We start from the raw sequence: 26,320 nt of genomic DNA, 5'->3' as shown, positions 1-26,320 counted from the left end.
GTAAAACATGAAACACTCGTTAATTTTAAAAACATTACTCAAAAATCAAAATCCTAGTTGGCTGGGACCGAATCCCAGATTGAGTTATCACCATCCTTTAATCAATCAGATGGCCATACAAATTCCCTTTTGCCAGTTCACTCTATATGAAAGCTTTGTTATTCAATTGGTTTCCGTTATCAAGCAATAAAAAATACTAGTATAGATATATTGCATGCTTCATCATATTATAATGCAATAGTTTAAGAATAGAAGCCTGCACTTAGGTGCTTCAAGCCTACAAGTCATGCTATTGTGAAGGTGCAATCGATACATGACACTTCAAAGAACGCCACAGAACCTGTAATAGATTCTGTCAAAATAACAGACATAATTCACTAACAACAGAAATAGCACTTCTATCACTCATGAAAAGATAAAATGATCTTGTGGCCTTAAACTCCAAGTAGAGGCACTTTGAGACATCTATGCATTGTTACATAGATATGTCTGACCCTTGGAATCAAAATGGGCCTAGAATTATGCACTACCTACAAGTCCAATACCAGTTGCTCAAGCTGAACCTCTTACCATTGTTCAAGCTGAAACTCCAAGTAGAACCACTCCCACTATTGCATCCCACACCTTATATTGCATTCCGGAATGTAAATTTATATTTCAGAATGGACTTTTCAAAATACAATGAGAGATGCAGGATGCAACAATGGGAGTGCAGGAAATAAATGCCTTGACTCAAATACACACATCATCAACACACGCATATATTTTGGTTGTTAGATGAAATGACCAAATGGCTCTTTGACGATTCCAATCTTATACTTGCTTCCTTTCTGCAATCCTTATCTAGTGTTTCGTCATGGATTGTTCAATCTACATATCCTTTGGTTTATATCGCATTTTAGATTGTTCATTCTACATTAAGATGCAAGAGTGGAGTTAGGAAGATTCAAACTATATATAACAGTAAGAGAATAGTCAATTATTTGAATTGCCATAAAAAGCAAGAGAATAGTCAAGTTTTTTTTTTTTTACTAAGATTACATGTTTCTACTTCAATAGGGATCGATCAAACACTAGCGCTTCCTTGTTGCTACTTACAAAGTGAAATTGATTCAAACGATAGATAAGTTAATTTAGAAGTGCAGCAAATCACCATCCTGAAAAGGAGAAGCACATATATGAAGTATCTTAACATGTATATTTGGTGACTAAATTTCTCAATGCTTAAAACATCAAACATAAAGTAACATGCAGAAAGGAGTAATGTGATAATTCACCCTTGATAAAGCCAGTTTCTGCTACGTATGCAGACACACCTTACCTGAAGTGTGAACACTCAAGTATGTCTATCCGGCCCACTCTTAAGTAAATACAGAGATTATTTCAACAATTTTGAAAAGCCTCCAAGTTTACCGAAAAATGAAAAGGCTTTTTAAGTGTATTTACATATAATGTTTTTAATTAAAATCATAGCAGTCGTTAAATTGATGAACATATTAATTCACAATTTATTGGTTTAACTGTAATTGAATTGTTAATAATAAACATATTTTTTAATATTAAGCAATATATTAAGTAATAATTTAATATAAAATTACAAGAAATTAAGTTTTGTTCAATTTTAAAGCGTTTAATTGCTAGTTATACAAAAAAGATAAGTTTAATGGCTATTTATGTCAACCAATAAAAATTATTACTGACAATTAAAATATAATATAATAAAGAATTGCAACTAACTAGCCAAGGGTGAGAGTAGCATAGCTATTTGGAATTAAACTGGCCAGTTTTTACCTGATTCATAGGGTATTCTTCACTGATTTTCAAATTACCTATCAAAGAGGGTATGGATCAAACTAGTTAATTGGATCAAGTGGTTCAATCCAATTTTCTCACCTATATATAAACTTACATTTAGTGTTTGTGTCTCAAATAATATTATTTTTTATATAAGATATTTATTAAAAAACTAAAATAAAATGAACTCAAAAAGGCTATAACAATTAGACAATCCAGAAGTCTATACGTAGCTAATTCAATTTTTAGGGCAGCAAACAAATTTAAATAGCACGATATAGACTATCAAACCATTAAAAATTTCCTTGAGGAGTTGTTACGATACCTTTCCGTGAATGCTATCTTATGTGGATTGATTATTAATTAAAAAAATAGATTTCGTTTACCTGATGTTCAATGCATTTGATTTGATTATGCGATTGCGACTAACAATCCAACGGAAATAGTTTAATCTGATCCAAACGAAAATATTTTAAAGAACAATTGCAAGTCTGCCACGTATCGAGCTAAAAGACAAAAGTGTTGAATATCCTGGGAAAACTCGTCTTTTCCTGCTTCGTGAAGTTAAGATAGACACTTAGTAATGGGAACACACGATTATAATTCTTTAATATAGAGATTCTTTCACTATACAAAAGAATAGTAAGGTTATAAGGATGTGTTTACAAAATTGACTAGGTAACTCACTCAAGCTTGAAGATAGAGACTTCCCAAGCCATTTATCTTCACTCTCAAAGAGGTTTTCTAACTTTCTAACTTTCTCACTCTAAGAAGTGGATTCACTCTTGTCTTAGATGGTTAGGAATGAAGGCTCCTACCCTTATTTATACTACTCCACCTCCACAATGAATGGTGGAGATTACTTGTATCCTAAGGTGGAGATTAATTCTCTAGAATACTTCACACATTCTATGAGTCTCTACACTCTTCTACTCCCTTCTATATCCTTTCATACTCTTCCACAAGGTTCCACACATCTCCAGAATATTCCAGAGGTTTCCACATTCTTTCACAAGCTTCTAGAGAGTTCTACACTACTCTAGAATTTTTCAGGACGTTCTAAAAAATTCTACACTTTTCTAGAAAGCTCTAAAATTTTCTAGAACCTCTCCAATTAAGGAGGGATTCCAACAAATCTCCCTCTCCCAACTTAATTGGGGGGTAGTAGCAAACCGACACCTTGGCAACAATCTTCAAACTTCTTTGTCGGTAGTACTTTGGTCATCATGTCTGACCAGTTCTCGTTTGTGTGAACCTTGTCCAGATGTACTTTCTTTTCCTCGAGGACATCTCGGATCCAATGATACCTTATGTCAATGTGCTTTGTGCGGGAATGAAATGTTGAGTTCTTTGCCAAGTAAATTGCACTTTGATTATCGCACTTCAACACATACCTATATTGATCTATTCCCAGCTCTTGCAACATGTTATTCATCCACAATATCTCCTTGTAAGCTTCAGTGGATGCGATGTACTCCGCCTCAGTGGTGGATAATGCAACACACTTTTGTAGCTTTGATTGCCAGGAAATAGCTCCCCCTGCAAAAGTAGTTAGATATCTTGATGTTGATTTCCTTAAATCAATATCATCGGCCAAGTTTGCATTTGTGTATCCTTCTAACACAGGTTTTCCATTTCCAAAGCATAGACATCTTTTGGAAGTTCCACGTAGATATCGGAGGATCCATTTGACAGCAACTCAATGTTCATTCCTTGAGTTGACCAAGAAGCGACTAACGACTCCAACTGCATAGGCGATATCTGGTCTTGTGCATATCATTACATACATGAGACTGTCTACTACAGATGAATATGGAATCTTCTTCATTTCCTCCATTTCTTTCTCACTTGTGGGACTTTGCTTCGAACTCAGCTTGAAATGTCCAGCAAGTGGTGTGTTAACCGACTTTGATTTGTGCATGTTGAATCTTTCCAACACCTTCTCAACATACCTCTCTTAGGATAGCTATAACAGTCTTTTCGTCCTATCATAGGTTATTCTCATCCCAAGGATTTGTTTAGCCAGTCCCAAATCTTTCATGGCAAAACTCTTGCTTAGATCTTTCTTCAAAGCAGTTATCTTTATGCGATCTTGTCCAACAATCAACATATCATCCACACAGAGTAGAAGTATGAGAAAGTCACCACTTGCATACCTCTTTATGAAGACACAATGATCGCTTTCCGTCCTTTTGAAATCATGTTCTGCCATGAAAGCGTCAAACTTCTTATACCATTGCCTCAGTGCTTGCTTAAGGCCATATAAACTCTTCATGAGGCGACACACTAAGTTTTCATTGCCCGAAACTTTGAATCCCTCGGGCTGCTCCATGTAGATCTCTTCCTCTAGATCACCATGAAGAAACGTCGTCTTGACATCGAGTTGTTCAATCTCCAAATCTTGCACTACTGCTAGACCAAGGATAACTCGGATGGATGACATCTTTACCACGGGAGAGAATATTTCTTCAAAGTCAATGCCTTCTTCTTGACTGAATCCTTTAATGACCAACTAAGCTTTATAGCGAGGCTTTGATTTACTACCTTCGATCTTGATTCGATACACCCACTTATTCTTCAACACTCTTCTCCCTTTTGGCAGCTTCACCAATTCATAGGTGTTATTCTCATGCAAGGATTGCATCTCTTCTCACATGGCTCTTTTCCACTCTTCTTTATGAATATCATTGATTGCTTCTTCATAGCTTTGAGGCTCCCCCTCATTAGTGAGCATCACGTACTCCTCTGTGTTATATCGAGTGGATGGCCTTCTTTCCCTAGAGGATCGTCTCGGCTCTGGCGTTGACAGAGAGTTTGATTGAGGATCTTCCTGAGCTGGTTCATCATGAGTCTCCTAATTGTTTTGCTCTAACACAGGCTCATGATCTTAAGCATCACTATTTTTTGTCGTGTCATTATCCTCACGTCAAACTAGAGTAAGTTCAGTGTTCTTGCTGCTTCTCAATCTTGGCTTCTCTGAATTGTTAATGTCTTTGATTGTTTAGTGTTCGAAGAATACAACATCTCTACTACGGACAACCTTCTTATTGATTGGATCCCAAAGCCGATAGCCAAATTCATCTTTGGGTGAGCAAAGGTAGATACATTCCTTCGTCTATGCATCAAGCTTAGCTTGCTCATCTTTGGGGATGTGAATAAATGCCCTACACCCGAACACCTTGAGATGATTGTATGAAACATTCTTGCCCGTCCAAACTTCCTCTGGAATAGCCCCTTCCAAAGGAATTGATGGTGTAAGGTTGACAATGTCAACCACGACCATTATAGCTTCTCCCCAAAATGATTTAGGTAATTTAGCATGAGAAAGCACGCATCGAACTCTTTCTTCAATTGTTCGGTTCATTCTCTCAGTTAGCCCATTCAACTGTGGTGTCTTAGGTGGAGTTTTCTCTAGCCTAATGCCATATTTCTTGCAATAGGCTTCAAAGGGACCTTTATACTCACCTTCATTGTCAGATCGTATATTCTTGATCTTTCTTCAAGTCTCACGCTCCACTAGAGCATGAAATTCTTTGAAGGCGTCAAGCCCTTGATCCTTTGATTTTAATAGGCGCAACCACACCTTCCTTGAATGGTCATCAATGAAGGTGACAAAGTACAATGCACCACCAATGGATCTCTCAGACATTGAACACACATCGATTATAAAAAAATCTTACACTTTAGTTTATTTTTTTTATTTACGGCTTTAAAGTCGTATATTTTTTTTTTAACTTACTACTTTTAAGTCATAAGTTCCTTTTTTTAATCGAAAAAAGAGTAAGACCACCTCTCATTTAGAAAACATTTATTATGATTTTTTTAACGGAAGTTTTAAACTTTTGTACAACTTCGATTTAATTTTTTTTTATCTATGATTTTAAAGTTGTATATATTTTTTTCTTAACTTACGACTTTGAAGTCATAAGTTCTTTTTTTTTTTCCGACTTTGAAGTTTAATTTTTTATTTATTTATTTTTTAAGTTTTTGTTTAAGGATTTTTTTATTTATTTGTATTTTCTTATTTTTTTAAAAACAATTATAAATAATTTTATTTTTAATTATTAAATAAATATTCTTAATTTTACTTGTTATTAGGTTTATTTAATAATTTGTATATATTTTTATATGATTTTATTTAATATTTTATATATCTTTTAATATGATTTTATTTAATATATTTTGTATATTTAAAATTTAGATAATTTTTTAATAATGTTATTGAATTTGATTTATTTTGTAAATGAAATAAAAAAAACTAACATAATTATATTTAATATATTTTTTTGAATATTATTTTATTTTAAATACTTAAATTTTAAAAATATAAAATTTTAAAATAAATATTAAAATATTTTTTTGTTAATATTAACTTATGAAATAATATTATTTATTTTGTATAAAAGAGTTTATTATTAACAACATCTAATAATTCAATAAGAGAAATAGTTATTAAATTAAAAACAACATAATACATTAATATAAATTGAATAATACAAATTAAAAAGAAACATAAAACGTATAAATTATATTAGCCATCTACTTATTTATATGAATAATTATTATGATTATGTTAAAAAAATATATAACTTTTATTTGAATATTTTGAATTTTTAAATTTACTTATTTTAAAATTTTAGTTTTTTATATTATTTCTTTCGTTTACAAAACATATTCAACTCAATAACATTATTAAAAAAATTATCTAAATTTTAAATATACAAAAAATATTAAATAAAATCATATAAAAATATATATACAAAATATTAAATAAACTAATAACAATTAAAATTAAAAATATTTATTTTATAATTAAATAAATACAATTATTTATATTTTTTTAAAAAAAATTGAAAGCAAAAGAAAGAAGGTAGAAATAAATAAAAATCTTAAAACAAAAAATTTAGAAAAAAAAAATATGTTATAACTTGTAACTCATAAGTGATATTATGACTTATTTTATTTTTTATAATATTTTAAAATCAGTCTTCAAATAAAAAAAATGGGAAAAATTTACACCCGGTAAAAGTCCCATGTAAGTAAATAAAATATGGTACTAGGATCTGGGGGTGCTTTTTCTTTCATGTCATAAAAAGTGCCCCCACTTGTTGTTGAGTCTTATCCTTGTATTCCGGAAGGACAATGTTCATGCCCATGGAATGGTTTTTGTACACTCTCATAAGACTCAGATCCAAACACAATCTCAGAGGTTACTGAAAGCTACACAGAAACAAAGGGCAAATATGGGGTTCCAACAAGGGAATGCGGAAGTGGGGTTGTCTGGAATCACTTTTGGAACAAAGAACAAGTACAAGAGGATGAACTCCGAGCTTCCAGAAGGTTGCGATGATGTTTTGCATCAAGAAGCAAGGAGGAACAGTACCTGGAAGTATGTCATAGCATGTGCCTTCTATGCTTCTCTCAACAATCTCCTTCTCGGCTATGGTATGCCTTATCAGCCTAGTATCTGATTTATTTGTGATCCATCTCTGTATTAGTCTAAAGTTCATGAAAGAAGAACTTCCAACATTAAATAAAAAGTGTTTTTAGTTTTTTTTTATACTATCAACTAATCAGAAATCATTAATAGTACCACTTTTAAGATATTTATTATAAATCTTGACAAACTTATTATACATGACGATTTATGATTAAGCGATAGTTTTTATTGATAGTGCATATACTATTTATTCATAAATGTTTACATGATTTACTCTTGTCAACCTGTAGATGTGGGTGTGATGAGTGGAGCAGTTATATTTATCAAAGAGGATCTGAAGATATCTGAGGTGAAGGAAGAGTTTTTGGTTGCTATATTGAGTATTATTTCTCTGCTGGGAAGTCTAGGTGGTGGAAGAACTTCGGATATTATTGGTAGAAAATGGACAATGGCCATAGCTGCAGTGATTTTCCAAATTGGCTCTCTCATAATGACTCTTGCTCCTTCATTTTCAATACTAATGGTTGGAAGACTTTTAGCCGGTGTTGCAATAGGATTTGGAGGCTCGATTGGCCCTATATATATTGCAGAGATATCACCAAACAACACCAGAGGCTTTCTCACTACCTTTCCAGAGATTTTCATTAATATAGGAATTCTTCTTGGTTATGTGTCAAACTATTCATTTTCAGGCTTTTCACCACACATAAACTGGAGGATAATGCTTGCTGTGGGGATTTTGCCCTCAGTCTTCATTGGATTTGCTCTTTTCATCATTCCTGAGTCACCAAGGTGGTTGGTAATGCAGAACCGAATCGAAGAAGCAAGATCAGTGCTTTTGAAAACAAATGAAAGTGATAGGGAAGTGGAGGAGAGGCTAGCTGAAATACAACAGGCTGCTGGTGTGGCCAATTGTGAAAATTATGAGGAGAAACCTGTGTGGTATGAACTTTTGTTTCCTTCGCCTTCGCTTCGTCGAATGATGATCACAGGAATAGGGATTCAGTGTTTTCAACAGATTTCTGGAATTGATGCAACTCTGTATTATAGTCCTGAAATTTTCAAAGCAGCTGGGATTGAGGATAATGCAAAACTCCTAGCTGCTACTGTTGCTGTTGGTGTGACAAAGACCCTCTTTATATTGGTAGCAATCTTTCTTATTGACAAAAAAGGTAGAAGGCCACTGCTATTGGTAAGCACAATTGGGATGACAATTTGTTTGTTTAGCATAGGTGTTAGTCTTTCTTTGTTTCCACAAGGGTCATTTGTGATTGCATTGGCAATTCTATTTGTTTGTGGGAATGTGGCTTTCTTTTCTGTTGGATTAGGCCCTGTGTGTTGGGTTTTGACATCTGAAATCTTCCCTCTAAGGGTGCGTGCTCAAGCATCTTCACTTGGAGCTGTGGGGAATAGGGTGTGTAGTGGCCTTGTGGACATGTCTTTCCTTTCGGTTTCGCGAGCAATTACAGTGGCTGGAGCATTCTTTGTGTTTGCTGCTATCTCTTCTCTTGCCATTGTCTTTGTCTACATGCTAGTTCCTGAGACCAAAGGGAAGTCATTGGAGCAGATAGAGATCATGTTTAAGAATGAACATGAGAGGGAAGGAAGTGAAATGGAGTTAGGAGATGTTGAAGTTGAACAACTTGTGCAGGACAAAACAGTTTTGACAAATTAATTTTATTAGCCCATGTTTAAGATGAACTCTATGATGATTTGAAGAGGTTGTGGAGTTATGCCAGGGATACACAAATTCCACTAGTTGGATATAAGTATTCTGTATGTGTGACATTCTGGGGAGGACTTTGCTTGCACGGAGGACTTTTAATAATTCTCTAAACTGAAGATTTGATCGAGTATTATATGTTGGAGCAGAAAATTTGTTAGGAGTCTCACGTTAGGCTTTTAGTTACCCTTAAAAGTCTAAAAGAATGTTTAGGTGAAGCTTTAAAGCAAGTCTCATTATTTTCTTTTTTATTATATACCTTTTTCATTTTCCTAGAGAAAAAAAATCAGAAAATGAATATATTTTTTTCTTCTAAGCCGAGGTGTTCATCAGACAGGTTATTCCTTGAAATTTTGATAGGATCAAATTTATGAACTCAAATTCAATTAAGACTCGACCAATATGCGACAAAATCTGATTAATCCAATTTGTTAGCATAATATATTAATCTTAATATAATTAATCATAGAATTAAAAATATATATAATTATATTTTACAATTTATATTTTAAGATAAATAATATAAATACAGACAATGTTTATTTAGTCAAAAAGGATTATTATTAATAATACATAATTATTTTTAAAAATTATACTTATCAAAGAAAAGTATGCTTTATAACCGGATTACAAAGATCTAAAGTATAGTTTGAATCCATCTTTAAAATATATCGAGTCTAAGTTCATAAGTCCAAATCCATCAAAAGTTTCTTCCGGACATGTCAGGTCATGATTATCCCTACTTGTAAGGTTATCTATCTATTTATCTTAGTGCTTGTATTCTGTTATTATCAAAAAGAGAATGTTTTGCGCTTTGTATTAAAAAACTTGTAATTTCTTTCACTTTCCGAAATCTCTTCCATTCCATGATCTTTTCCTTATTTGTTGAGGATTTCCCAAATAAAAATTGTGCATCCCAGGTCATATCCATGTTTTCTAGTTCACAGCCTTACAAGCAACATGCCTAAAAAAAAAAACCATACAAGCAACCTCGTGACGGATACCACAAGTGTAATTGCAACCATGATAACTAGTATCTTAAATGAATTTACTCTGCAAGATTACAAATAACTTCTTTGCATGTTAATCAAATGGCATAAGAGAATATCCATTTAAATTTTTTTGGTACTGATAAGATAACAGTATCTTCTCATTTGTTTGTATCTGCACATACACAACATGAGCAAGGTTCTTCATTTGTCCGTTATCATTTTCTCCCCTCATAAATCATAATTTCCCCACCCTTTTCTCACACACTCTGCAGTGAAACACCCTGCTCCAAACTCCTTCGATGGAAAGCATCCAGCACAGTCACGTGGAAGTTAAGGGACTAAAGCTCCATGTTGCTGAGATTGGAAGTGGTCACTCCTTGAACACCCTACCCTTATCAGAACATTGTTGATTGATTAGGTTCCTCAAATTTCATTTTTTAGTGATAATTCTGTTGGTGCAGGTCAAAAGGCACTGGTTTTCTTACATGGATTCCCAGAAATATGGTATACATGGAGGCACCAGATGATTGCTGCAGCAAATGCTGGCTACCGGGCTATTGCCTTTGATTTCAGAGGCTATGGACTTTCTGAGCATCCTGCGGAGCCAGAAAAAGCAAACTTTCTTGACCTTGTTGATGATGTCGTGGGTCTGTTGGATTCATTAAGCATTACCAAGGTATGCAACAACATGTGCTATACAATACAATTTGAGTAATATCTATCATATCTATCAAACTACACGAGTTTCAAGAATTATAGAATAATACATTCATAGACAATTCTGAAATTAAGACTTGTTTCAAATATAAGCAGACCCATTAAAATACATTCATATACAATACAATTCTGAGCATCTTGCCATTGTCTTTGTCTACATGCTAGTTCCATTAAAACTTGTTTCAAATATAAGCAGACCCATAGTAAAGAGAGCAAGATAGAAAACTAAAACCATGGTTGATTTATCTCATACTTATGTGGTTATATCAAACAACACCCTTTTGATTCAAGTGAAAACTTAGACTAATTGTATGTGCAATTTCAATTGTTTGCGTCACAGGCTGTGCTTGTTGGTAAGGACTTTGGTGCCTTTCCAGCGTATATTGTTGCCGCTCTCCATCCAGACAAAGTAGATTCAGTCATAATGTTAGGTGTTCCATTCATGCTTCCAGGTCCCTCTGCTATTCAGAACCTCCCAAAAGGCTCCTACGTTATTAAGTGGCAGGTGTAAATTCTCTCCCATCATTTTCATCTCCCTCTTTGTCAATAATGAACTAATGATTAACTAAATTCAGGAGCCTGGGAGGGCAGAAGCAGATTTTGGCCGCTTTGATGTTAAGTCAGTTATAAGGAACATCTACACACTCTTCTCTGGAAGTGAGATACCAATAGCAGGTGATAATCAGGAAATCATGGATTTGTATGACCCAACTACTCCCCTGCCACCATGGTTCTCTGAGGAAGACCTGGCAACCTATGCATCACTATACGAAAAATCTGGCTTCAGATTTGCATTGCAGGTTCCATACAGGTAATCCCAGTACAGTACTTCTTCTAGAAATCTAAAAAAGTGGATTCATTTTCCTTGTATTTCAATATTGGCATGTTATTCTCAAGAATTGAAATCTTATTCTAAATAATTGTATCTAAGGTTCTTTTATATGAGACATGACATGACATTTTCCTTAAACCAGGTTTCTTAAGTTGAAGTCTTCTGTTTCAATGCTCTAAAATAGTTTTCAAGTCTAGGGTACTTCAGTAATATTATCTCAGTTAATGATCCACACAGAACTCTTGGAGTGGATAGTGGCATAAGTGATCCTAAAATCACAGTTCCGGCACTGCTGATCATGGGTGAGAAAGACTATGTCTTCAAGTGTTTTGGAATGGAGGACTACATCCGAAGTGGCGCAGTGAAACATTTTGTGCCAGACTTGGAAATCATATATATTCCAGAAGGAAGCCATTTTGTGCATGAACAATTTCCTGAGAAGGTGAACCAGCTCATCATTGAATTCCTTAACAAACAAAGCATTTGATTGTCTGATCTGAAGCTCAGAGTAGGATGCAATATTGTATAAGAAGCAACTCTCTGTGGCGGGATGATTTTTAAGGAATCACTTATTTCCAAATAAGGCAATAAGTAACTTGAATGAGTACTTATTCGATAGAACTTTGATCTACACTCTACAGACATTTTGATAAATACTATGTAATTCGTATAGAATTGCTTTTGCTCTATCCTCAACATTAATGATCAATCATCTCATTGATGACCAGCGACGCTGACTATAAAAGTCAAACAGCTAATATTATATAACTAGATTTTGTGCCAATCCCATTGCCTTAGTGCATGGATCGTACTTGGTTGCCTAAAGTTGTTCTTAAACAGCTTCATCCTCCATCACATGCCGAGCGTCCATCAATCTGCAGAAATTGTTTATCAATCATAATCTGATTACCTAAGTCAGTTGGTCACTGTATGTATAATCACCATCTTTGGTCACTGTTAAACAATCCTAATGAAGCTCGAGATCTAAGTATACAACCCATCTTCAAACAATCCTAATGAAGCTTGAGATCTAATACCAGTATATGGAATTTCATGAAATTAGCATCAAAATAAATGAAGGACAACTTTAAATAACCAGCTTTGAGTTTGAGATTCTTTAGTATCCTAAAATAGTCTGAACTCACAGAGTTGCCTATACAAAGATGCCTACAGAAGATACTTGAATAATACTCAGTACAAGCATTTTTAAATAGGTGTGAACATATGCAATAAAGTAGAAAATCAAGAGAATGGTTAGATGACAGAAGACTAATACACAAAAATACAGAAGTTGCAGATGAAAGAAAAAAAAAAGCAAATGAAAGAAACATGGATCAAACTAATATACAAGTTCCTTCAATATTCTACAAGAGACATTCAATAATGTTCAAAGTTCTCTTCAAAACTAATCATTTATGACACAGCTGAAACTTGGCAAATCAATGTTTATTATTCTCAGCCGCATTCTCTTCTTTCCCAAGTGCAACCACTACTTTCTTCAAGATGGATTCGGTTGGTTGATGAGAATTCTCAACAGCCTTTGAGATTGCTTGCCATTTCTCTCCATGTTTTGGTTCAGCAGCAATACATCTCTTCAGTACATCCTTCTGGTTCTCCTCAGTTCCATGCTGCAGTTCAAATTTGTATAGCAATGCCCAAAAATCCCCAATATCAGGAGCTAGTGTCACAGCCCTACTCAACCAAGTCCTGGCTTTGTCCACCTTCCTATCATGCCAGAATAATTTGGCCACAGCAGCAATAACATGGGGATCATGGTCACATTTCTTGATGGCATCCGCACTCTTGGTTTTACGTTGGGGGCGAGGAACCATCTCAATCGATGCTGCCCACAGAATACCACTGTTAGGACACTCCTGCAATGCTTTTGCCATCAAAATATCAGCTTCTTTCTTATATCCATGCTTCAATTCCGCTCTAACAGCAGCAAGCCAGAGTTCAGGGTTTTGAGGATTCTTCTTGCGAGCCATTGTGAGAACTGCACGTTCTTTACTCAGTCCATTCATCTCCTCTTCAAGATTAGCAAGAGAGAGCCAAAGTGGTACACAATTAGGACAGTTTCTCAATCCAGCTTCATAGACCTTCTTAGCTGCATTCATGCAATCAAGCCGCTTTTCATTCTCAGCAAGCTGTTCCTCAAGCTGGCCAAGCATCAACCACAATTTAAAGAATGAAGGGAATTGCTTCAGACCTTCATCTAACAATCTCCTCTCCTCTTCAATGTTCCCCAGTTCTCTCTCCACAATTGCTGATTTCATCCAGACTCTTTCTGTACCTCCTCTCTCTCTGGCTTTAGCCAACAGCATCCTAGCTCTCTCAGGTTCATGGTTTTCAAATTCTAGCTTGAAAGCAGCAAGCCATATTTCCTCGGAATTGGGAATGGCAGCATAAGCTTCTTGGAGGATAGCTCGAGCTGCGGGCACATCTCCAGCAAGCCACTTCTCTTTGGCACCCATAAGCCAAAGAACTTCAGCCTGTGGTCTGTAGGTAACTGCTTTACGAAGTAATGCATCAAGAGATTCTCTGGTACCATGACTCTTTTCCAGCTGTGCTGCTTTGATCCATATGCTCTTCTTAGTTAAGAAGACAGTCAAGGCATGAGCATATATAGCTCTGGCAGTCTCAATAGAACCTCTTTTCTTACATTCCTCCGCATCAGCAACCCATGTCCTCTTCCTATCTTCTTCTTCAACTCCAACCCCAATAGTATTATGAATTATTGCTTGGCAAGTTACAACGGACCCAGCACGCTCGGCTGCCTCTGCTTCCTTCATCCAAGCTTCCCTATCAATCACCACACCTTCTCTCTGCAAAGCCCTTATACCCCTCTCAATGATCTTGCCAACCATGGAAGTATTCCCATTAGCTTCCTCCAACTTGGCAGCAGTTATCCATATAGCCGGCTCCTTGGACAGCCTCTCCCTCGCCCTATTAAGAACCTTTTTAGCATTGTCATAAGTCTCCAACCGCGCAAGTGCAAGCCACAGTTCAACATGCAAAGGACAACACTCCACAGCCCTGTGAAGCAAAAGCCTAGCATCCTCCTCATTAGCAAGCTCCACAACAGCCTTCCACAGCCTAACAGAATCAGGAATGTGCTCCAACCCCTTCCTCAAAACCCTGCTCTTATTTGCATCATCATTCTCCAACTTTGAAGCCTGCATCCACAGCTTCACCGAATTAGGAATGGACTTAACACCCCGTGCAATCACTGCCTTTGCCTCATCCGGATTCGCCAGCCTACAAGCCTCCAGCCACACATCCTCATTCTTGGGACACTCCTCACACCCTTTCTGTATCAACTGCCTTGCCGCTTGAAGCTTCCCCGCCAACTCCTCCAGCCTCGCAGCCGCAATCCAACCCGGAGGGTGCTTTGGATTCGTCTGCGTGACACTCTTGAGAAGCAACCTAGCCTTCTTGAAATCCGAAATCTCAGCATCACTGGTAATCTTCATACTATTAAGCACAGTCAAGTACCCTTTAGGATCCACATTAGTCATCCCAGAAACCGAATCCGACAACCTATCCAACTTCAAAGACAACACAGTCCCTCTACCCTCACCAACAGCAGTCAAATCAGTAACCGGGGTCTGTGCCCAAGGAGTCTCAGTCCCATTAGCAGCCCTACTCTTAGGATCCAACGCTGTCACGTGCTCTTGTTCCTGCCTTGCCTTCTCCAAAAGAGTATCAGGCACAGGCACAAAACTCTCAAACCTCTTCTTCTTGTTCCTCGACGAATACCCCCCACTCTCGAACTTCTCAAGACTCTGCCAATCATCAGGGGAAAGAGTATACAATCTTCTCTTCAAATCAGCGAATTGCTCAGTGATTTTAGGGTTCGAAGCACGGTATTTCTCAATCTCCTGCTTCAACCTCGCTTCCCTCCTATCCTTCCTCCTAGAATCCATTCTCTTATCGACTGCTTCCCAAACCGCATCTGCTTCTTTGTCATCTTCATCATATTCCGCTGAAGCGAATAACCCAACATCGTTCCCTTCGAATTCATCAAACTTCTGATTCTCGTCGTAGCCTTTGTCTTCCCCATCGTCGTCGTCCTCGTCCTCCCCGGGCTTCCCGCGGCCACGTCCGGCGCCGGAGGTTCCGCCAATGGTGGTGGCGGAGCGGTCAGGGAGGTCGGGAGCGGCGCGGGCGGGACCGATATCGGACCGTGTGGTGAATCCGGTGGCTCCACGGCCGAGACCGGCGACATAATTCGGAGGCGGCTTGGAGTTGAGGAAGTCGAAGCGGGGTTTGGGGACCGCAGGGGGGTTGGTGCCGCCGAGGAAGGGAACGTGGAGGGTTAGGGTTGAGTAGGGTCCGACGCCGAGATCGGAGATGAGAAGGGAATCGTCGGAACCGTCATTGTCGGCGGATAATCGGCGACTGTGGGAGAGGAAGAGGCGCTGGTGGGAGATTGGAAGGGTTAGGATGTGTTGGATAGCGAGTTTGAGGAGATGGAGGGTGGTGGTGTTAGGGTTTATGTCTATGGAGAAGGTTTTGTGATTGGGTGACACGATGAACACCATGGTTGTGTCTCAACGATAAATCTGTATTGGGTTAACGATCTTCAAATAATCAATTATTCTTATTGATAATGTATTTTCTCTTTCAAATATATCTTACATTATAAAATTATTAATTTTTATAATAAAATGAAAATTGATTCAGCTCAAAGCACATACAAGTTTGGCAAATTGTAGTCTTTTTAGTTTGCAAGCAGTATAACAAATTTACAATATATTTCATCTATTTTTTTCACCAAGTTGATTTATGTCATCATTATTCTTTTACTTCAACTATATTACTCACTTTAAAGCTTAAATAAATCTTATTCAACTCTCTAATTCTATTTTTTCAGGTAGTCTCTGTATACCTATGGTATTGTGATTTGTGAGTCACGTCATGTAGGATGATTATATCTTTTTGTTTCAAATATTATTATTACAATTCTCACATAAAATAAATCAAATTTTACTATTTAAGTTTTTTCACATTTTATTATCATATTATCAATTTTTGCACATCTCCTCGTATATATATAAATGTATAAGTTTACTTGCCTTCTCATTGTGCTACTCTTTCTTATATTCATTTGAATATTCTTTTCACATGAAATGGTATACTTCACACTCTTCTCTCTTATCATGTGTTTCTTTTTTTAACTTTTCCTAAAATTTCTCTTATATACAAGGGTGGAAAAAAATTCATGGATATTTTAAATGGGTATCTTGTATATATCTATAGGTATTTTTTTACGTGCTGATTAATGAAAAAAGATATGGATATCGATCATAGGATTTTATCCGTGAATATTCAATACTCGTAAAGTTATAAAAGTTTTTTTATATATATTATGTATTTTCAAATTATTTGAACTTATATTTTTCTTTGAACTTATGCTTCAAAGATATTATAATTTTATTTGTACTTTGGATTTATATTTATTTATATTTAAGAGATACTTATTTTATATTTAATTTTGTTGTATTAATATTTCTTTTTTACTCTTCAAAAAGGTTTTCAATTCATTAATTTTACTTGATGTTGAAAATCACTTTTTTTTTTTAAATTTTTTTTTTTTTGAAGTATCCATCATTCATAGATACTAGTGAGTATTTTTCAAACGGATACCAACGGATGATAATAAGTGAAGAATCAAATTCGAGATTTATTCTGAAACATTTGTCACTTATTTTGGATAGATATTATTGCTGATTTAAAAAAAAATCTTGAAAAAAAAAATCTTGTGCAGCTCATTAATAAATGTTATTAATGCTGATTTTTTTATTAAAAAAAACCTCGAAAGTATCACTATAATTCACAAGCAATTAGTATATGAATACCACAAAACATTAATTATTAAAACTGAAGATACACTACTTCAACAAAATATTTTATTTTCACTTTTTTTCAGAGTAGAATACAAATACTCAATATCTCAAACTATGAATTTCTTATTTATTTGGTTAAGAAAACCAGACGCTTGAGTTTTTTATGAAAGAAACAAATTCAATAGTAGAATGTAAAAATATGAGATGATTAATTAGGAATCCTCCTAAAGCATAACAGTTATGGTAGACAATATTATTCGAACTTAATAAGATCGTTAAGAATGAGAAAGTTCTCTCCTTTCAATTATTCATTAAATTCTTATTAATGCATTTCATTGTTTAAAGTTGTCATTTTATGTCTCACAATTTTGCTAATCATTTTTCCTTCACAAAACTTTAATACAAATCCATTATTCTGATTCAAATTAAGGTCTGGATAATCAAGGTGTTGGTTAAAGAACTATTCAATGCATCAGTTTAATTCATATTTTAGTTTTTTAATTAATGTCTCAACAATACAGGTCAGCATTTGTCTTCAAATAAAATGCATGTAAATTTAATATTACCAATAATATACCTACACATTTAAATTTTAAATACTAAAACATATAATGTGCAAGACTGAAGAATATAGTTCACTCATGTATATAAAACATAATCGTTAATTCATGTAATCATGTGTTAAAACTTATAATAAGAAAAACATATTTATATAAGACTTTGCCAAAAGATATAAAATATCAACAAAGGAGAAATAGTGTTAAATTATGCTAAGGTTAAATGTTAAATTACATGCAAAACATATGAAATTTGCTATAATAAGCTTATATTATAGTTAAAAATCACATATAAATTGAACTAACACATTAGTAAGAGATAAAAATATATATATGTTTTAACATGCTTTGTAATCGAACAAATTTTAAATAGTTCACTAATTAACCTATAACACATGTCCATATCCAGTCATAGGTTAACACAGTGCCTAACTGCGTGGCAACTTAACAATAACGAAAGCACAAGTTGTGTAATGGAAGTGGAGGTAAAAAAATGGGCAATGCAAGCAAGTTGAAGCTAATTGGTTTACCATGATTGTTAACCTTTTTTATTTTTCATGCATGGTGAAATGGATTGGGCCCACATAATAATAGGCCTTCCACAGAGTTCACTAGAAAAATTATTAGCATAAAAAACCAAGTGTACCGCGTAAGAAACTAAAAATAATTTATATTTTCAAAAGCATTAACTTTTTTTATTTGTACTGCAACACGTAGTTTACACATTAATTTTCATTGGAAAAAATATTTATATAAGAAATATAAAAAAAAAAAAAAAATAGAGGTGAAAGAACAAAACTGCACCCATGATATAACGTTGGACGGGAGGCAACTCCAACATTTTCTGAGTTTGGTAGTGATTTGTGATCCGAAGGCAACGTTGGAGAGAAGCATCCATCAGAAATGGCGTCGTTCGACTCGTTCGAGGAACAATCACATCAATCGCCGACAAGGGGACCCTTCGAGGATGACAACAGCTACACGGACATGGGCATGGGCTACGAGTCTCATCAGCATTATGATTACGATGACCAACATCCTCAATTCAACAACGTGGATCCAAACAACAACAACTTCAGCGATAACGCACATTCTCCTCCTGTTTATGGCTTCGGCATTTCCACCCCCAACCCCGACTTCGTTTCCCCCTTCGAACCAGCTGCCGCTGATGACACGACCTTCTCCTCCGACGGTCCAATGCTCCCCGACCCATCTCAAATGCAAGAGGAAGGCCGTGCTAGACGTGAATGGCGACGGTCAGATTTAGTTTCATTTCAAATGTTTTTCTTTTATACTATTTTACATGTCAGCAAGGTAAGCCATGGTGGTGGTGAAAAATGATCTATTTAATGGGAAACCCATATTCTACTTCTTCTATCTTGATTATTCTCTTGATCCAATATGTTGAGAAACACTTGTGATATTTGAACCAGGAAAAAAAAAAAAAGTGTGCATGCAACATTTTCTTTTTCTCATTTACAATATTTTTAGATTTCATGTTTTTTTATTGCCAGAAAGGTGAGCATGTTTTGGGTTTGTTTTGGAATTTTTTTTCCCATGACAAGGAACTTGTTCCATAGTTGATCTATTTAATTCTTCTTTAATATTTTTTTTATTGAGCTTTTCTCTTTTGTGGATTAGATTGTGTTGAAAATTGAAAGAGTGATGTAGATGTTTAATTGTTCTTTGAATCGCAAAAAAAATTGTATAGGTTTAGTAATCTTGTGTTGTAAAAAATGTTCCCTTTATGTAACTCATTATAGTATTATGCCTTTGAAGTATTAAATGGATCTTGATTTTTGTGGTGGTGAGAAAAGTATTATTTTCTTGTTCGTGTGTGAGTATAGGCGTGTTTCTTTGTTGGTTATACATATAATATTACATTTGCTTTTCTGATATTATAATTTCCATGACTTCCGTTGATGCAGTCTAAATGCCATTCATCTTGAGGAAAAAGAGACAAGAGAGAAAGAGATGCGGAATCAGATTATAAAGGAAGCTGAAGAGTATAAGGAAGCTTTCTATGAGAAAAGAAAGGTCAACTGTGAGAAAAACAAAGAGAACAATAGGGAAAGAGAAAAGGTAGAAATATATACTTCCTATGCTATAATTTAATTCCTTAAGTAACTCCCTATATTATAATTCCTTTATTCCATTTTGTAAACCATGCATTCAACGAGCATTGTCATACTTTCGTATTTGTATAGAGAAAAGAGTATAGGGAACGAACTTTACTTGAGAGCCAGAACTAGTAAAGTTCATTCCCTATTTGCCACAGTTAAGTAAATTACTCACGTTGTTATTCCTCTATTCAATTTTATGAACCATGTATTCATTGAGCCTTATCATACTTCTTTGTTTGTATACAAATAAAAAGAATGAGTGTATGTGTAGATACACTTGGCCAACCAAGAAAAATTTCACAAAGAAGCTCACAACCATTACTGGAAAGCAATAGCTGAGATAATTCCTCGCGAGGTTCCTAATATCGAGAAGAGAAGAGGGAAGAAAGAAGGTGAGAATAAGCCTTCTGTTCATGTTATTCAAGGTCCAAAGCCGGGAAAACCCACTGATCTTGCAAGAATGCGCCAAATGATTTTGAAGCTTAAACAGAACCCCCCTTCTCATATGATGCCTCCCCCACCCAAAGAAGAGAAAGATGCAAAAGAAGGCAAAGATGGCAAAGATAACAAAAATGCAAAGGAAGGGAAGGATGATAAAGATGTGAAAAGCTCAACACCAACTGCAACAACAGGTGTTGTAGAAAATAAACCTTCTTCCCCTGCAAAAGATGTTGCTGCTAATGGTGAACCACAAGATCCTGCTATTGTTGAGGGTGAGCAAGTAGCTAGTTCTGAACCAAAAGCTGCTTAGTGATGAAGACATTACTGTTTTTTATAGCAATTCTTTTTAAATATATTTTGTATTCCTTTGATCTTGCTAATTTTTGTTGCTATATTGATGGAGAATAAGTGGTGGCCAAATGAAGATACGTTAGGCTTTGCAGAATGCCCAGTGGAGAGCTTTAATCCAAACTATTATCCTAGAATTGTAGGTTTTAGATGCAGATCTTTTGGTGCCATCTTACATTAATACTTCTAATTAAAGTATAATTTTTCTAGAATTGTTTTCTCTTTGCATATGGTTTTTCTCTCTGTAACAAGTATACTTAACTTTGCTTTTGCTAATTCAAAGGCTTTTGTTTTGTTCATATCAACCTTGAAGTATATAATTGAGGTCCCAAAGCTATAAAAATAAAAATGGCTAGGCTAACTATTTACAAGCTTTTTTTATAGCTCGAGCAATATGAAATATTGTTGCAAGAAAAACAAAAAGCATTTAGAAGATGTTTGTGTAGATTCACTGGTTCTTACTTCCTAGTGCAAATTTTTATCAAGCTAACAGATGATACCACATAGTGGTGCACTTAGATCTAGTGGGATTGAAAATTATAGTCTATTTCATTTCAATTGCTCATTTAACTTTATTTAATTGGCGATTAAGTTACTTTTGATAAGTTTTAACTAATTAAAATCAACTAGAAAGAACATATAAGATATAATTGGTTTGACCACACATTTAAGAATCCTAAACGAGTTTGTTCTTGTATAAACCGTTAAAAGTTAAACACTATCCTTGAATTAGTCAAACTATGGAATTCTGAGTTCATTTTACAATTTCTATAATTTACTATCTTCGTCATGTATGCAACTAAGCCAAGTTAGATCACCAATTCGTGATTCATAAGCAAATATAGTAGTTAGTGATCGCATCATTTACTTCACAAATCACATTTATAACAACAAAAGCCTTTTCCTAGTAAGTTATGTCAGCTACTTGAATTGAACGATGTCACTTTGTTCACTAAAAACCAAGTATATGCAAAAGTCATAAATTACAACAATTCAAATATTTAAGTTGCTTAAAACGTATAGCGTCAAGAATGACAAACCTTCTCATTGTAGAACTATTTTAATTCCTTCAAATGTTTGTCCAAAATGCCAGTTATCAAAGGCCACGCTATAAAATATAAGTGTTTTTTCACTGTTGATTGTTACCTCAAAGGATAGAGACTGTCATTGAAGGTTCACATTGAAGTGCTAGTTTTGCCCCCAATTCCTTACCATAGGTATATCCATGTCAAATTCCTTCACTTTCACAACAACCACTTCGCCATCAAACTCAGCATTGGTAATGAAAACTTGATAAAAGTGATTACTGAACTCATCATGAATTCCAAACCACCACTTCCCTTGACCCTTTATTTAGCACAATATTCACATTAAGAATTTTCCCATAAAATTAGTTATATTAGCCAAAAGTTTAAACATTAAAAACATGGTTTCGTCCTGTACCTTCTATATTGAAATGGAACCATATCATATTTTCTCATGGCAATTTCAACAAATGCAGCTTCTGACATCTCAAAATATGCTCTTGGAAAATTGCACCAACTACCATAATTAGTTGAAAGTCCATATTTTGTAGCATAACAATCTATAAAAATAAGTAAAAAAAACAACTAGAAATATTACTTCATCTTAAGCAACCATTGTTGCTCGGCTAGCCTATACTAACGCAAACTTATATTACTCTTATTTGTAATTAGATTGAGAAACTCTGTTTAGAGTTTCTCTTCTAATAGTAAAAAATAGTATTCTATTACTTGGGGTTTTTTGTTTTGCTTGCCTAAAATGGTATTTATGACTTTAATTCATCAGCAATATAAGCAAATTATTTTATCAATAAATTATCTTGCAATGTTGTTTTTTAATATCTAAAGATTTAAATATTTATTAACGATATTTCAATTTAGACAACACATTATGAGGACCACAATGCCAGGTTCATCCCAAATAGTACTATATTAACAGGGAAGTAAAATTATAGTGAGTAAAATAGTAAACAATATTCACTGGTTCTAACATATATATATATATATATATATATATATATATATATATATATATATATATATATATATATTCATTCAATTTAAAGCCCACTGGGCACAGTAACACATTCTACGATACTGATACTGATAGTAACTAATAGAGCTACAGGCTTCGAGGGTCAGCTCCTCCAAGAAGAAGAAGAACGAAGAAGGAGAGGAATTCTATATTTCTCATTGATTTCCACTTGCTTTATTACATGGCTATCTATAATGATTCCTTACTAGCAGGATTTGTCTCTTTGTGATTACAGGAATATTACAAAATGCCCAAATCTGTTAGGGATGTCCCCTGATAACAGACAACTTTTATTCCTAGCAAGATCCTGTTCCTAGCACAGCTAATCTTCTAAACCAAATCCCTGAGGTATGCTGGTTTCTTAATCTTTCTTTTGGGCTTCACTATTTGCACCTCTGGTTCTGCTTCTTTGTTTCTGTTTTCTGTTGCTGTGTATGCTTCCCTATCAGATACACTACAGGCTCTCTCCTGTTTGGAGAGGGCTACCAATAATACCATGACTTCTGGTGCAAACAGTTGCACACCACAAAAATGACAAATTTATAGGTATACAAAAACAAAAGAATAAAACTAAGAAAAGGAAACACCATTGGATAGCCTTGTGCACTCAACGGCTACTTTTCTTTCTTATTAAAAAACACTAAGACACGAAGGCCAAGTAGTTTGACTCTCTGTATTATGGAACTTGAGCAACTTCAACTTTGTAATAAGTGCTTTATTAATTACTCCCTTTGCGAAGAAGGGCCTTGGTGATTGTTCAGTTGGCAAACCCTGTGTTAAGACAGGAAATTTAAGCGAGAAGTATAACTGGCTTTTGGAGCCCAATTGCTTGGAATAACATCTTTGGCAATGAGGCTTTTCCCTGTGGATGTGCTTAGCTTAACAGAGAAAGGTCCTTTTAATGGCCCCTTAATGATGCACCAATTTGCACCCCATTCACGCTTCATCTGCAGCCACTCACTCGACCCTGCCTGCAAATACCAATATCCAATCACAATAAAAGAAAATCAATCTCATTATTCCTTTTGTTGAATTTGTATTGTACAAAACTTACATAAAGTTTCATCTCACTAATACATGTAATAAAAGTTTATATTAAACAATTATGCAGATTGTTTATTCAAAACTTCAATTCTAATTAGAGAAAAACACAACCAAATATAACTAATTGTATCCAAGTTTTCTCCATTTGTCTATATGAAATTGGAAGAGAAATTATATTTGTATAACGTATATGCTTGTTGTATATTTTATTATGACACAGAAATTTTACAGAGAGAAAAAGGAAAAATAGTGTACATGTAACATGTTGTAACGGTATCATAAGAATAATAATGCAATGCAAGTTAAATCCAAATTGGGTTGATCTAAGTCATGCACCTATGACCTACCTAGAAGATATTATTTATTGTGGGGGAGAAATTGGGAAAGGAATTTTCTTTACAGTTTCCATGTCACAGGCTTCTAGTTCAAAAGATATAGGAAAAGGGTACCACAAGAGGAACATTGGATGCCAATGGTGACCATGATGTGAGGATAACACTTTGGATAGTGTATTTTTAATAGGGTAGAAATGGATTACAACCTTGGGCATATAATCCAATGATTCCAATGTAAAGTACAAAAGATGGAACTGCATAGCACCGGCACGTGATCTAAAAAGACTTCCACAAAATTTGGAATTGGAATTGGAATTGGAATTGGAATTGTCCACCGAATCATGTCCTAACCATACATGTCCATGCTTTCTGCTCTTATTTATTCTTTGGGATCACCAGCATGGCACTACATTTTTCATCTTAATTTTTAATGTGACTACATTTCCACAATTTTAAACTTGAAATCGATGGATAATTTATTAGCTTCAGCTAATGTACGCAATCAGTTTGATGGTATGAGTATGACAGTTCCTTGGGCCCCAGAGATTATTACTAGTTTACTATGTGTTGCACTTTAATTAAGTAAAGCATCTGTACGTTCTAGCTATATATGAAATATTAAAATATATAGAGTATCTCATCACGTTCTTGTAGACATCAGATGCTACTACCAGTGGTTGTAAATGATTTTATGGACACCAGAAATTGAAGGTTTCTTCTCTCTCACTCTTATGGGGTTCAACTATCTTCATTTTGCTATTCTAGTAATAGTATATATATATATTATTCTAGCTAGATGTGAATGACGGTAAATGGTTGGAAATTGAGATTTTAAGGAATAAATGTATAGTTAAAAATGATGTCAAGTAAAATATGAACAAAACAGAAGAGAGAAAGCGTACCTGTTGTATATGCATGGAGCCAATCACCCCATCTCCATTTTGAAACTCCACCTGAAGAGATAGCCAAAAAGGTGTGGAACCTTCATTGACATGGAAGACAATGTTTTTGCCACCATACTTGCATGATGCTCTGCCAAAAATACAATCAAACTAGGTTAAGCCGAAAAAGAGAGAGAAAAAAATGTAGACATTATGATGTTATGAGTACCTTCGATAAAGGATTGGGATTTCACCTCGGTTTCTGAGCTTAACGTTTTCACCCGAAAGCGCCATGCGGCCAAAGGCAGAGCCACTGAGGTCGAAGTGCGTTCGGTCAGTCCGACAGCCCGGGCACTCATCGGTTATTATAACCGTCACTGCCCGTTTGGAACAAATGCTACGGTCCAAACACTTGACCTTATAGCAAGCACCACACCCTTCACCCTTCTTAAACAGCACTGGCCCCACTGCTGCCACCCTTCCCTTCAAAGGCTTCACGTCCACCAACGTACCATACCCACATGCCCCTCCTGAACGTTAACGTGCTCATCAATCTACATTAACATTCACCTACATAATAATAATCAACTCGCCGAGTCTGTGTTTAATCTAATTTAGTCCTTACCGTTGCTACCGTTGCCTTCGGGGTCGCCGTACCACGTGGCGGTTCCGGTGTACCAATGTTCGTCCAGATCAGAATCCCCGTGCGCGTATACTTGCGCAATTCTAAAGCATAAGCTTAGAAAAAGCACGGCGGAGAAGCGCTGGCACTGCATTTTCAGTGATTCGGATATGTCGCCGACAGGCGGTTTTATTTTATGAGACCGTTAATGGCTTTTGGGTTCTTTTATAGTGCAACGCTGGAGTCCATTCAACGGAATAACTGTCATGGCCTTATTGTCCCTTTTGTCCTTTTGTGCTGGGTCCCACCGGCGGTTGAAGCGTAAACTCCGCATGTACGTGCTCTTAAGACGAAGCAAGTGGGTATGATATTGGTCCATTTCATAACAGAAATTATTTAATTTTTGCTACCGTTAACCTCGTTCTTTTTTTTTTTTTTTAACGATCGAATGAACGTGAAAGCGAGAATGTAGCGTTTTTAGAAAATGGCGTTGTTTTGAGGACCCCAATTGTCGTTTGCCCGAAAACGATTCGCCCAAGAGTACTACTGTTCCCACCTTGTTGC

The 26,320-nt window shown here is 35.3% G+C and overlaps 5 protein-coding genes across 5 annotated transcripts; 3 read left to right on the top strand and 2 right to left on the bottom strand.

Annotated features, from left to right (window-relative positions):
* The first annotated feature begins 6,889 nt into the window (after positions 1-6,889).
* LOC114376186 (probable polyol transporter 4) lies at positions 6,890-9,273 on the top strand. The gene is made up of 2 exons (XM_028334157.1): positions 6,890-7,239; positions 7,525-9,273. Exons 1-2 carry the CDS (start codon positions 6,954-6,956, stop codon positions 8,907-8,909), a joined length of 1,671 nt encoding a protein of 556 aa, XP_028189958.1. The 5' UTR covers positions 6,890-6,953; the 3' UTR covers positions 8,910-9,273.
* An 898-nt stretch (positions 9,274-10,171) lies between these two features.
* Positions 10,172-12,249, top strand: LOC114376187 (bifunctional epoxide hydrolase 2-like). Its single transcript, XM_028334159.1, has 5 exons — positions 10,172-10,318; positions 10,411-10,625; positions 11,007-11,171; positions 11,242-11,477; positions 11,736-12,249. Exons 1-5 carry the CDS (start codon positions 10,249-10,251, stop codon positions 11,983-11,985), a joined length of 936 nt encoding a protein of 311 aa, XP_028189960.1. The 5' UTR covers positions 10,172-10,248; the 3' UTR covers positions 11,986-12,249.
* A 447-nt stretch (positions 12,250-12,696) lies between these two features.
* Positions 12,697-16,099, bottom strand: LOC114376185 (protein STABILIZED1-like). Its single transcript, XM_028334156.1, has one exon. It carries the CDS (start codon positions 16,040-16,042, stop codon positions 12,938-12,940), a length of 3,105 nt encoding a protein of 1,034 aa, XP_028189957.1. The 5' UTR covers positions 16,043-16,099; the 3' UTR covers positions 12,697-12,937.
* A 2,674-nt stretch (positions 16,100-18,773) lies between these two features.
* LOC114374191 (clathrin light chain 1) lies at positions 18,774-21,028 on the top strand. The gene is made up of 3 exons (XM_028331805.1): positions 18,774-19,160; positions 19,833-19,986; positions 20,299-21,028. The coding sequence occupies exons 1-3, from the start codon at positions 18,808-18,810 to the stop codon at positions 20,776-20,778; spliced, it is 987 nt and encodes a 328-aa protein (XP_028187606.1). The 5' UTR covers positions 18,774-18,807; the 3' UTR covers positions 20,779-21,028.
* A 1,948-nt stretch (positions 21,029-22,976) lies between these two features.
* LOC114375883 (expansin-B3-like) lies at positions 22,977-25,992 on the bottom strand. The gene is made up of 4 exons (XM_028333747.1): positions 25,760-25,992; positions 25,364-25,664; positions 25,156-25,285; positions 22,977-23,845 (listed from the first exon to the last, which is right to left on the bottom strand). The coding sequence occupies exons 1-4, from the start codon at positions 25,908-25,910 to the stop codon at positions 23,651-23,653; spliced, it is 777 nt and encodes a 258-aa protein (XP_028189548.1). The 5' UTR covers positions 25,911-25,992; the 3' UTR covers positions 22,977-23,650.
* Between the last annotated feature and the right edge of the window lie 328 nt (positions 25,993-26,320).

Source organism: Glycine soja, chromosome 11, assembly GCF_004193775.1.
Source record: "Glycine soja cultivar W05 chromosome 11, ASM419377v2, whole genome shotgun sequence".
Lineage (NCBI taxonomy): Eukaryota > Viridiplantae > Streptophyta > Magnoliopsida > Fabales > Fabaceae > Glycine > Glycine soja.
The sequence above is the reverse complement of the archived record's forward strand: the minus strand, read 5'-3'. Positions and strand labels throughout refer to the sequence as shown.

Coding starts and splice junctions, on each gene's coding strand:
- LOC114376186 (XM_028334157.1), top strand. CDS start 6,954: ATGGTTTTTGTACACTCTCATAAGACTCAGATCCAAACACAATCTCAG. Junction 7,240..7,524: donor CAATCTCCTTCTCGGCTATG/GTATGCCTTATC, acceptor GTCAACCTGTAG/ATGTGGGTGTGATGAGTGGA.
- LOC114376187 (XM_028334159.1), top strand. CDS start 10,249: ATGGAAAGCATCCAGCACAGTCACGTGGAAGTTAAGGGACTAAAGCTC. Junction 10,319..10,410: donor TGTTGCTGAGATTGGAAGTG/GTCACTCCTTGA, acceptor CTGTTGGTGCAG/GTCAAAAGGCACTGGTTTTC. Junction 11,172..11,241: donor CCTACGTTATTAAGTGGCAG/GTGTAAATTCTC, acceptor AACTAAATTCAG/GAGCCTGGGAGGGCAGAAGC.
- LOC114376185 (XM_028334156.1), bottom strand. CDS start 16,042: ATGGTGTTCATCGTGTCACCCAATCACAAAACCTTCTCCATAGACATA.
- LOC114374191 (XM_028331805.1), top strand. CDS start 18,808: ATGGCGTCGTTCGACTCGTTCGAGGAACAATCACATCAATCGCCGACA. Junction 19,161..19,832: donor GCTAGACGTGAATGGCGACG/GTCAGATTTAGT, acceptor CCGTTGATGCAG/TCTAAATGCCATTCATCTTG. Junction 19,987..20,298: donor ACAATAGGGAAAGAGAAAAG/GTAGAAATATAT, acceptor GTGTATGTGTAG/ATACACTTGGCCAACCAAGA.
- LOC114375883 (XM_028333747.1), bottom strand. CDS start 25,910: ATGCAGTGCCAGCGCTTCTCCGCCGTGCTTTTTCTAAGCTTATGCTTT. Junction 25,286..25,363: donor ATCCCAATCCTTTATCGAAG/GTACTCATAACA, acceptor TATTTTTGGCAG/AGCATCATGCAAGTATGGTG. Junction 23,846..25,155: donor GCTCCATGCATATACAACAG/GTACGCTTTCTC, acceptor TGGTATTTGCAG/GCAGGGTCGAGTGAGTGGCT.